Genomic DNA, 11827 nt, shown 5'->3' with positions numbered 1-11827 from the left:
CACGCTCCGCCTGGGCCCGCCCACATGCCCAGCCCCACCCCCACGAAGTGGGTAGTAGATCTTTCGACTTTGCCATGTTATAAAGCAGCTCACATGCTAACACAGTGTGAGCACCCCTGGTGTAGGCATATGTCAAAAAATCTGGAATACCACCAATTTTTTTTTTTTTTTTTTAAGTTTCTCAAAAAGTAGTCAAAAATTATTTCACTGTTCCACTGAAGCAGAGAGTCCGATATCATCATATTTTTTTTTTTATTGTTTGACAAGCATTTACAACTTTTCATTCATAGACCTAAAAACATAAAAATAGACCTTCTTTCAGCTTATAAAAGAAATATATAAGAACATCTGACATCGACATGTCATGACAGTATGTACATACACTGGTACCTAGTCAAGCACCGGACTTTCCAGTTTTTCACAATTGACCATATTCTGCTTGGTTACAGTACACCACAGGACTGTTCACCTCCGAATATTGAATTGGGGGGCGCACACAAGTGGACCGCAGATGGCATCGAACAATAGATTTACGAAGGAAAAGATCTTTTTTTTTTTATATATACGTTTTTTTTTCTCAAAAGCTTTGCTCATGGATTGCAAAATTCACCGTCACACCAACCAAAAATAAGATGTACTAGGATTGCAAAGCGGCAGTTATAGCAAAGTCACGTCCTCACTCGTACACGTCACAATGGAACCATAGCTAGCGTCATGTACATTGGGCCTTAAAATCTTACTGGGCCGGTGACCCTCGGGTCATGATATTTTTTGATTTTCCCATGGCTTCCTCCGGCCCATAAGATATTAAGTAGCTATTTCCACCAAGGAATCACAACATGAAGATGTCAAACTCCGCACAACACAATGGTGTCAAAGTCTCTCACAACAGAGATAGGATTCGGATATATTTTTTTAAAAAAATAGAGGAGATGCTGGGCCGTCATGTCGTCTGGTGGAGGAGGGGAAGAAAAAATTGGTCAAGTGAGAAAAAGTTTGGAAAGTGGGAACGTAACGTGAGCGAAGGGCACTGGAATGGTCCATGAAGTGGTCAGGCTCAAAGTGGCGCGTTGCTACTCGAATCCAAGTACGATTTAAGCGTAGAAAAAAAAATAAAATAAAAAAATTTCAGGATATGCTCGATGTAGATCTACGGACGTCCTCATCTGGGAGACTCTCTTTATTAAATATATATATGCGTACAAAACTAGTGTGTCCTATTCTCTATGAAAGATTAGATCATCTGTAGGTTTACAATGTAAAATGCCCCCGTATCCCTTGGTGTCCCTGAATTTTAAAAAGGTATAAATTAAAAAAATAAAACAAAAAAAATTAGATATACAGAACTTTAGACTTTTTTCTTTTTTTCTTCAAGTTTTGCATCTGTGTACGTGGGAAGAGTTTGGCATGGTTACAATTTTTTTTTTTTTTTCACTTTTTTCGTCATAATTAATGTAAAATCAGTACATGACTGAAATAACCAGCAAAATGGGGGGAGGGGGAAGTAGCAGTTTTGCAACGGAAATTCCAAAACTATCCTCCAAGAAACACTTTCTTAAAAAATACAAAGCTACCGAAGCGTAACGATGATGGGGGGCAAAGAAGGAGAAACACGGCAATATCGGAAACCAGGGGAAGGCGCTGGGGACAAAGGAGTGATCGTCACGACACAAATCTTTTGACCAGTTTGTGCGCTCTTTGTACGCGACTCAAGGCGTCGCCTCTCGTCATACCTCCATATTTTGTACATTACCCTTTCTGTCCAACCCTGATTAATTTTTTTTTTTTAGAATAAATAAAAAGAAGAAGAAGAAGAAGAAGAAGAAGAAGAAGAAGAAGAAGAAGCAGCCCGGCCTCCTCCTTCCCCCCCCAACCTGGAGGAGGGGACTCGTGTAACAGGATTTTGCATTTGCTTTATTGTAACCAGTTGCGGCTCGGTGGCCGGTTTTTAGCTGCCAATGTTGTGTATGTGTGCAAGTGTGCAGTCTAGAGGAACACGAATCCACAGTGCATGGAGGGGTAAAACCGTCACCTGCTCGGACCCTTTTATAGCATAATAAGTGACAGCTTCAGATTTCTGTGTTTAGTTTCCTGGCAGGCACAAAGTCTTCTCGTTTCACCCATATGACTTCTTCCGTGGTGCTCTCGATGCTGCCATTCATTCCCGAAAACGCAGTCTGCTTCTTCAGCTGAGTCATACGGGAGGCATGAGTGCTCATGGTGTTCTGGACAATGCTATTCAGTGGGTTATTGGATATGGAGGTGGCCTCTAGTTGGTCGCTTAGATCTTTCTCCATGGAGCCACCTTTTATAGACTCGCAGTATTCGTCGTCGCTGCTGAGTATGTCCGTCTCTTTAACATCTTCTTGTTCTTCGTATTGAGCGAGATCAAACTGTTCCTCCACCCAGCGGTCCGTGTCGCCGCTGCTGTGTGTCTGCTGTGGAGGTTTAGGCTCAGTCTCTGTTTCAGATTCCTTGTCGGGGCTGGTTGAGTAGACAGAGTCTGAGTCTATGGTAAATCGATTCCTTACAAGGCGTCTCCTTCGTGCAAGAGACCTGCTGGGTGCGGAGACTGAAACAGAAACGAAGAGAGAACAGTAAGAAGGACTGCACAGGAACGTAAAACTTCTAATATGTAAAGGCGAAAAAGGTAGAGGTGGGTTCTAGGAACCTACAGTAAAGGGAGAGTCAGCAGAACCCAGCCGCAGATATGTAGATAGGTTAGGGTAACCCGAATGGAACTGAGTTTACCCTTGGGAATTGCTGCCTCCATTACAGGGAAATCACCTTTTTCCTCTTAACATACCAATGAACTCTACAGAGAAATGAGAGCGTTACCTCTTACCACTTTTGAGCAATGGTGATGCCCTCAGTGTTCCAAAGATCTCATTTACATATTCACAAAAAGGGCAATTTCTCAGCCACAGAGGCAGTGATTTACAAGGGGAAGACGTTTTGATTCAGATAGTGACACTAACCTATCTATCTGCAGGGCTGGGGGGATATGCTGGTTCTGGTGATAGTAACCTATCTATCTGCAGGGCTGGGGTGATATGCTGGTTCTGGTGACACTAACCTATCTATCTGCAGGGCTGGGGTGATATACTGGTTCCGGTGACACTAACCTATCTATCTGCAGGGCTGGGGTGATATGCTGGGTCTGGTGACACTAACCTATCTATCTGCAGGGCTGGGGTGATATACTGGTTCTGGTGACAGTAACCTATCTATCTGCAGGGCTGGGGGGATATGCTGGTTCTGGTGACACTAACCTATCTATCTGCAGGGCTGGGGTGATATACTGGGTCTGGTGACACTAACCTATCTATCTGCAGGGCTGGGGGGATATGCTGGTTCTGGTGACACTAACCTATCTATCTGCAGGGCTGGGGTGATATGCTGGTTCTGGTGACACTAACCTATCTATCTGCAGGGCTGGGGTGATATACTGGTTCTGGTGACGCTAACCTATCTATCTGCAGTGCTGGGGTGATATGCTGGTTCTGGTGACAGTAACCTATCTATCTGCAGTGCTGGGGTGATATGCTGGTTCTGGTGACAGTAACCTATCTATCTGCAGTGCAGGAGTTGTATACAAAGTGCTAGGGGAATTTTAATTCAGACTATATTAAAAGCGGATTTATTTTTAGTTTGGCCGCACTGGAGCCATTGGTGACATTACTTAGAGATTCGGTTTATCAGGAATTGGAAATTAATTATGTTTTTTAATGCCAGAAAAATCAGAACAAAAACAACATGTAAGGTTTAGAGAATATTTTAGTAAGTAGTTTCAAGTCTCTAATATTGAAATCCAAGTGTTAGATCAGAGACAGAAAAGGGAGGAGGGGGCCCATTATCAAAAATTTACCACATGGTTAGACCTCTAGAGGCAGGCCGGCCCAATATTTGCTTGTCACATGACCCTTTAGGACAATGGACACATAAATGCTCCGTGGTGTCAATGGGAACAACAGAGGATTTATAAAAAGTTGATGCAGGGCCGAGCAGCATCGGGAAATCTCTGACTGAATATTGAATATTGTTTTCTGAGATGTGAATATGGATCAAAGGGAAAAGCGCCAGCAGATTTTTTGTCCCTGATGAGGATTGATGGCCGCATGGATTTCAAGTAGCCCCAAGGATTGTGACTGCACGAGGACCAATGCAAATCAGACAACGCCCAATCATCTTAGACCTTACCAAAATGGAGGTCGATGGTGTCAATTGGAGGGGAGATCCTTCTGCTCGATGGGCTCAATGGCACCCACAAGAATAAGGGTTTCCGCCGCACAGCAGACCTGCGATATCTAGTAATGTGCTAACTTGGCACGCGGCACCGGCTGTCCACTTAATGAAAGAGCGTGTAGAGCCGCCTCTATTTTTGATACGGAGAACAAAACCCTCCAGAACGTTTCGCTCATCAGGCAGTTTCCTGTTAATGACTGCTGGCACCGTGCGCGTGACCTTCGATGATTCACGTTACATAACCGCTGCCAACTCTGCTCGTGTATGCAAATAAACTAATTTATCCGCTTTTAACGCTTTCACGCTGATTTTTATATTCAACAATGTGACAGCTGACATGAACTAAAACCGCACAAGCTACACACATTGGGTATACTATACCGAGGCCTCTCTACTATGCACTATGTACAAATGTATGGGGTTGTTCCAGGACTTATATATAGATGGTCTGTCCTAAGGATAGGTCATCAAGACGTGATTGGCGGGGACAAACATTTGCATGACAGCATGACTTTCTCCTCCGCCAATGACTCCATGTTGTAACGCAATATCTCAGTCTCATTGATGTGAATGGGGCTTAGCTGGAATATCAAGCACAGACCCTATTCTATGTACAGCTGCAAAGTGGCCACAGCCCTCACCCGAATTCTGTGGAATCTTCAAGCAGCTGATCTGTGACGGTGCTTGGTGTCGAACTAGATTGATCCTCTATCTTAAGGACAGGTTATCAATATATACCTTGAACATGTTTGTTAAACTAGACCTTTGTACCCTTTTTTACCCTCTCTAAAGTCGTGGTCTTATAAGCCACCACATGGATTTCTATGTAAAGAAGGCAGAACCTATTGCACATTGCTCCCAAAGAGCAACAGGACTGGTTCTGCCCCTTTAACTGCTAAAATGACAGTACCCATGGAGAGGATGGTATGAACCAGACATGTAGCACCACCACCGATCAGTTGAACCGGGGAGGCCCCAGATCTCTACAGTGGATGGAGCCAGAGGTAGATGGCCATGTCCACTGTGTTACGATAGTAGTAGGTTGCTGCTGCAAAGAGCACTGAGATGGGGGAATTAGAAAAAGCCACTGCACAGTGGACGGACCTGTCTGCTCCTGGCTCAGTCCACTGTAGAATACTGGGGGGGGGGGGGGGGGTCTCCCTGTATCAACTGATCTGAGTGGGTGTTGGATACTCCCCTAGCTGATATTGATGACCTATCCTAAGGACTCCTTACCCAAAGGCTGCTAGCACAGCTAATCTGTTCATAAAAGCAGCTCAGTAGCCCCATCCACTGCACAGTGGTGGTTCCAGGGAATTGCAGTGTTGCTTCTAATACTTCTATAGGTGCCATATGCTGTCTGTTGTCTAGCAGCTAGGTCATCAGTATGAAGGAGGATTTGGGGCTGGAAAATCCCTTTAATACTTATTTAGATCTGAAGCAATGAATAAATGCGCCATTATAGCTACCTGCTCTGTTCATGGCAGGACGAGCGCCCTTCAGTGCACACAACCTCTTCCCTCCGAATGGGACGTATTGCTGGGAGTTGGGTAAGCTCTCGGTCTTGAGCAGCTGTCTCCTGTGCTTGTCTCGTAGGATGGAGTGCACGGCCCTCAGGAACTCCTTCTTACTGTCTGGAGAACTGCAGGAGCAGACCAGAAGACACGTAGAAGCAGATCATTCACATGTACAGACAGTAGCTCGCCCCAAAAACCCACCACTGATGCCCATATTACCCCGTTCTCAATGTATCCCACACCACACAATCACCTGCAACATAAGTGGAACGCCCGCTCCGGTCTCCCTTCAGATTCAGATTTAACATGGACAATTTCACAGACGGAATTGGTCTCAGCATCTACAAAGAAAAAAAGAAATATTGTAAAAATCCTTCACTGCTACTAAGGCAGTCCAGTCACTTCAGGCAACAGGAGCAACAGGACCTAGCATCAAGTGGACGCCACCTTGAAAAAAATCATTGAAATTAATGAGTGGTGGAAAAAATGTGATGCAGCTTTTTGCCATTTTTTTGATGCAGCTTTTGCCCAGGACGCTGGTGGGGTTTTTTTGTTTTCTTTTTAACCCCTTCCAGCCGACGGCTTATTTCGTTTTTGACTCCCCTCCTTCTAAACCCCATAACTTTTTTATTTCTCTGCTCCCAGAGCCATATGAGGTCTTAATGTTTGCGGGACAAATTTTTCTTCATGATGCCGCCATTAATTATTCTGTATAATGTACTGGGAAACTGGAAAATAATTCTGAATGGGGGGATTTGAAGAAAAAAATGCATTTCTGAGATTTTCTTACGGGCTTCGGTTCTATGGCGTTCACTGTGCAGACAAAATGACATGTCCCCTGTATTATGTGTTTTGGTACGATTCTGGGGATACCAAATTTATAGGGTTTTAATAACATTTTAACCTCTTTAAAAAAATCCAAAACTGTGTTAAAAATGTTTTTTTTCTAAAAGTCGCCATATTCCGACAGCCGTAACTTTTTTATATTTCCGTGTATGGAGATGTCTAGGGCATCCTTTTTCTGCGGGACCGGGTGTACGTTTCAGTTCTACCATTTTGGGGAATTGCTATTGCTTTGATCACTTTTTATTAAAATTTTTATCAGAAGCAAAACTGTGAAAAAAACCCAGCAGTGTGGCACTATTGACTTTTTGCTGCTATGGCGTTTACCGTACAGGAAAAAATATTTTTATAGCTTTGTAGAGCGGGCGATTTTGGACACGGAGATACCTAACATGTATGTGTTTCACTGTATTGAAAGAGGACCTTTCATCAGATTGGGCACAGGCAGTTCTATATACTGCTGGAAAGCCGACAGTGCGCTGAATTCAGCGCACTATCGGCTTTCCCGATCTGTGCCCGGTGTAAAGCGCTATCGGTCCCGGTACCGTAGGGCTTTACAGTCAGAAGGGCGTTTCTGACACTTAGCCAGGGACGCCCTTCTGCCCAGCAGCGCCTATTGCACTGTACTGTGGAGCGGGGAGGAACGCCCCCTCCTGATAATACTCGTCTATGGACGAGCTGTGTGAGCAGAGGGAGGGGGCGTTCCTCCCCGCTCACACTGTACAGCATGATAGGCGCCGCGAGGCAGAAGGGCGTCCCTGGCTAAGTGTCAGAAACGCCCTTCTGACTGTAAAGCCCTACGGTACCGGGACCGATAGCGCTTTACACCGGGCACAGATCGGGAAAGCCGATAGTGCGCTGAATTCAGCGCACTGTCAGCTTTCCAGCAGTATATAGAACTGCATGTGCCCAATCTGATGAAAGGTCCTCTTTAACTACTTTTATATGTGTTCTAGGGAAAGGGGGGTGATTTGACCTTTTAATATATATATTTAATATATTTTTTTTCCCTTTTTTTTTTTAAACTTTTTTTTTTTGCATTTATTAGAACCCCTAGGGGTCTTGAACCCCAGGGGGTCTGATAACTAATGCAATGCATTACAATGCTACAGTTGTCTACTGCAGTGGTCCCCAACCTTTTTTTCACCAGGGACCAGTTTTAGCAAGACAATTTTTCTATGGCCCAGTGGGGGCGGGAAGGGGCGTGGTTGGGGGTGGGGTTAAGCATGGAGGTGTAGTTTATTGATGACAGACACTGTTATGAAGATGGCTACTGATGACGGATATCACTCCTAATGCTGCTATTAACTTCACTACAGCCGCACTACAGCTACATTACATCACAGGGACAAGTGACGTGTAATGTAGTTGCCCAACGTTTGGTCAGCGAGTGCGGGGTGGAGCCAAGACCCGCTGCATGTCCTGCATAGTACTAGAATCCCGGACATACAGCGGGTCCCGGCTCAACCCCGCACTTTGCTCACCTTATCCCGACAAGCAACAACCAAGCGTCAGTGTTGTGGACACAGCAGCTGTTGACTCCTCGCCGCCGGTACGCGGACCGATGCAACATGCCCCGCAGCCCGGTACTGGTCTGCAACTGGCGGTGGGGGCCCCTGGTCTACTGTATAAAACAGTAGACACCAGGCGGTCATAGTTAAACACCCGGCATGCGCCATACTAGTATGGCGGATGTCAGGAAGGGGTTAAAGTGAAGTTCCAGGTCCATACAGTGTGCTGGAGTAAAACAATAAAAAATCCAATTCCTGAAGCAGAATTTTTCAACTTGCAAAAAACTCCTTGTGAACATAACCCGAGCCTTTACATTGCCATACATCTGATGTCTCCATTAACATGAGGAACACCCGGACCTGGCGTATACCTCCAGTGGTAGTACAAGACAATGTGAAGGTGCCCTGCACATGTCCGCTATATACAATCAGGATGGATGTAAACGGAAAGGTTTCCATTCACTGCAAGCAGAAATCTTGATAATAGTCGGGATCTCGGGCTCTCTGTGCTCACTATGTCAGTGTGTCACGTCAAGCAGGCTTAAAGCATAGTAAAAACTGCAAAATGTGAACAAAGTTCTGGTACCTGATGTAGTCAGAGCTCGAAGCTGCAACGCCTCTGTAGGAATCATGTGCCTAAACCGAAATGGATCCCGGTCCTCAAACATAGAAGCTCGGTGTGAGCCACCCTGGAAGAGAGATATCCAAATGTAAAAGCCATGTCCATTAATATCTGGATAAAAAGGAGTTTTCTGGTTACTTCAAGATGCTCCCCATCTTGTAGATTAAAGAATAACTAAAATCAGTGAGGTCTGACTGCTGTAACCTCCACCGATCATGAGCTCCCTTGTACCCCCAAATCAGAAAGTGGAGCACTGTTTCACAATAATTTACATAAAACCCATTAAACCTGTATATTTCTAAGGTGAGCCAGGTATTACACCTTCGTTCTATTCGCTTGTATAGCATGGAGGTGCAGTACCAGGCATGACCACTACCAAATGTGCAGTGCTATGCTCCTTCAATCAGCTGATTGGTGGGGGTATCGGGGCTGGGACCTCAACTAATCTGATAGCGATGACCTATCCTAAAGATGTCCTCCGTCAGAACTTACCAGCTTCTTCTTTTGCTTGGAGCTGTCTTTGTAGACCAGCACAACGGCAGTCTTAAAAACTGGAAAATAAAAGGTAAGATAAGGAGGACAATTATATGGTTAGCCATGGATAGGGTGTTTGTATATAATAAGAGGGGATAGTCTAGCCCTGACACCCCCAAAACTGATGGGAATCTAACCTTCATGCAACTTTTTATGCGATTAACATACAAAAGATTTAATCAAAAACTAAAAAAATCAATATAATAAAATTATTTAAGAATATAGAATTATGTGCAATGGAAAAAAAAAAAGATGTTAAAGGTAAAGTCTCCCTCCAGTTATAAACAACGTGTCATAAATGAATAGTGAAGGTGACTATAAGACTATTGTCTTATTAAGGAGATTCCTTCTCCACCTATTAAGCTGTTCTCCTGCTCATCACCCATCTGACTACTTATTTGCATTATATCCTTCTCCATCTTCAGCCTCACACACAGAGCTCTATGGAGAAGGGAGGGGAGGAGTAGGAGGCTGCTGAAAGCTGATTCATTGAATTATTGCCTCATTCTGTGCACTCTTAGCTTCTTATCTACAACCTAGTAGTGTTAAAAAAAAAAAAAAAAAAAACACGCAAGGAATAGCCAAGTGGAACAGCAGCAATTTTTGAGTTTCTTTTCTACCCACTCCCCTCTTCATCGAGTAATATGGAGAAAGTATGAAAGTGGAAAAGGAAACCGATTTCTTTGAAAAGATATATTACAAAGTTTCTTTTATTAATCTGTATTATTCATTCTTTATAACTGGTGGTACAAATTAAAAGACAGACCAGTAAAATAGTTACGGCATTAAAAAAAAAAAAGCTCAAAGTGTCTGGTTGAGCGTCACCACCCACTTACCGAAAGTCGCCAGTTCAGGGTCCTTCTTCCACTTCCCCAGTGATGTTGGAGGATTGAGCCATACCACTGTGTTATGTAGTAATAAATCCCCCATGGACAGATCCGCCACCTGTAACAAAGCAACGACACCGCTACTAAGAAATTCTCTACTATAGTAAAAGTAGGTTTGCACAAAATGGTGGATGTGCCGAGTGCTGGACCAACACCAATCTGAATCTGATATTGTCCATAATTAAGGATACGCCATCGATACAAGTTATGAGGCTGCTGTATTCCTGAGGAGATCTGAACTCTCATCTTCCTTCCTCTGGTCAGTGACAGGTGGGGAAGGGTCCACTGTATTATTGTATAGGATTATAGGGTTCAATATTTTGGGGGCCATTTATTACAGCAGATATAACTAGAATTAAAGAGGTTTTCCAGGCTTCGTTAACAGACATCAAAGATCAGCAGGGTCTAGTACTTGGGACCCTCGCTGATCAACCGACTGAAGTGGGAGCAGTGCTCCGAGAGTGCCGATTCCACTTCACAAGCCAAGTCATATCACGCTCATTAGTCACATGGCCTGACTGCAGCTCAGTCCCAATCAAGTGAATGGGCCAAACTGTAATAGCAAGCACAACCGCTATATGATGTAGGGTGCTGTGCTTGGTATGTTGAGGTTTCTTCAAACAGTTGATTGGTGGGGGAGCCCTGTGTCAGACCTCCACCAAAAACATATTGATAAGATAATCCTTTGATAGTCCCACAGTGGTGAAATTTCAGTATGTTACAGCAGCCTGGTAATACAGATACATGATAATACACAGTGATATATTACAGAAGTAGACACACATAAGCTGAGAACAGAAGATATAAGATAAGATAATTCTTTGATAGTCCCACAGTGGTGAAATTTCAGCATGTTACAGCAGCCTGGTAATACAGATACAGGATAAGACATAGTAATATATTACAGAAGTAGACACACATATGCTGAGAAGAGAAGATATACTAGGAGTCCATAGCAGCTAAGGAACAGAAGAAGAAAGAAGGAAGACTTCAGGATCATTTAGTTCTCTGTGTGGAGTGATCTTCGCTTGGTCTGATGTAGATTATGTAGCCTGATCGCGGTTGGGAGGAAGGACTTGCAATAGCGCTGCCTTAGGATGACCTATCCTAAGGTAGGTAATCAATTAATAAGCCTGGAAAACCCCTTTAAGAAGGGGAAGCTCTTAGCAGTTTGATCATACAGATTACATGAAACACAACGTTCACCTCCATGACTGCTAGTACTCAGGTTCTAGCAGTGCCCTTATTGCAGACTACAGTCTTCAACAAGGCCAGATGGGAGGGATCGGGTGGTCCTCGACACAGAGTACAGGCCCTGAATATGGGGGAGCCACTTTAAGTGACTTCTGGTTTTGAAAACATTGAAACCATGAATCTCTCAGTTGTAACATCTGGAGGCCCATACCCTATGTGTGTTATGCTGCTCTAACACTCTTCTAAATGGGGTAAAAAAACTGCAGACACACTCCCTTTAATAAGGGCATCATATTACATCTCAGATCCCCACTGCCATGCTGCTTTCAGGGTGCGTACCTCTTTAATTTCTCCAGTCTGCTCGGCTATGAGCTGATCGAACACGGCCCCGTACTCCTCGTGTATCTTCTGCATCTCATTGATGTGACTCGCCACTTTATTCATGGTCTTGATGGCCACTGAGAAGAGAACAGA

At 44.1% G+C, this 11827-nt stretch overlaps 1 protein-coding gene across 7 annotated transcripts in view; it reads right to left on the bottom strand.

The window, feature by feature from the left end:
• Positions 1–252: 252 nt before the first annotated feature.
• The window catches only part of TIAM1 (TIAM Rac1 associated GEF 1), a 216644-nt gene continuing 205069 nt past the window's right edge, over positions 253–11827 (bottom strand). For all 7 annotated transcript variants that reach the window (XM_075263432.1, XM_075263435.1, XM_075263433.1 and 4 more), the window contains 7 exons: positions 11693–11811; positions 10109–10217; positions 9231–9289; positions 8703–8805; positions 6016–6103; positions 5715–5887; positions 253–2572 (listed from right to left, as the gene is read on the bottom strand). In XM_075263432.1, coding sequence (XP_075119533.1) covers positions 2070–2572; positions 5715–5887; positions 6016–6103; positions 8703–8805; positions 9231–9289; positions 10109–10217; positions 11693–11811 — 1154 coding nt within the window. In that variant the 3' untranslated portion in view covers positions 253–2069. The remainder of the gene's footprint in view (positions 2573–5714; positions 5888–6015; positions 6104–8702; positions 8806–9230; positions 9290–10108; positions 10218–11692; positions 11812–11827) is intronic.

The sequence above is a fragment of the Leptodactylus fuscus genome, chromosome 2 (assembly GCF_031893055.1).
Source record: "Leptodactylus fuscus isolate aLepFus1 chromosome 2, aLepFus1.hap2, whole genome shotgun sequence".
NCBI lineage: Eukaryota > Metazoa > Chordata > Amphibia > Anura > Leptodactylidae > Leptodactylus > Leptodactylus fuscus.
The sequence above is the reverse complement of the archived record's forward strand: the minus strand, read 5'-3'. Positions and strand labels throughout refer to the sequence as shown.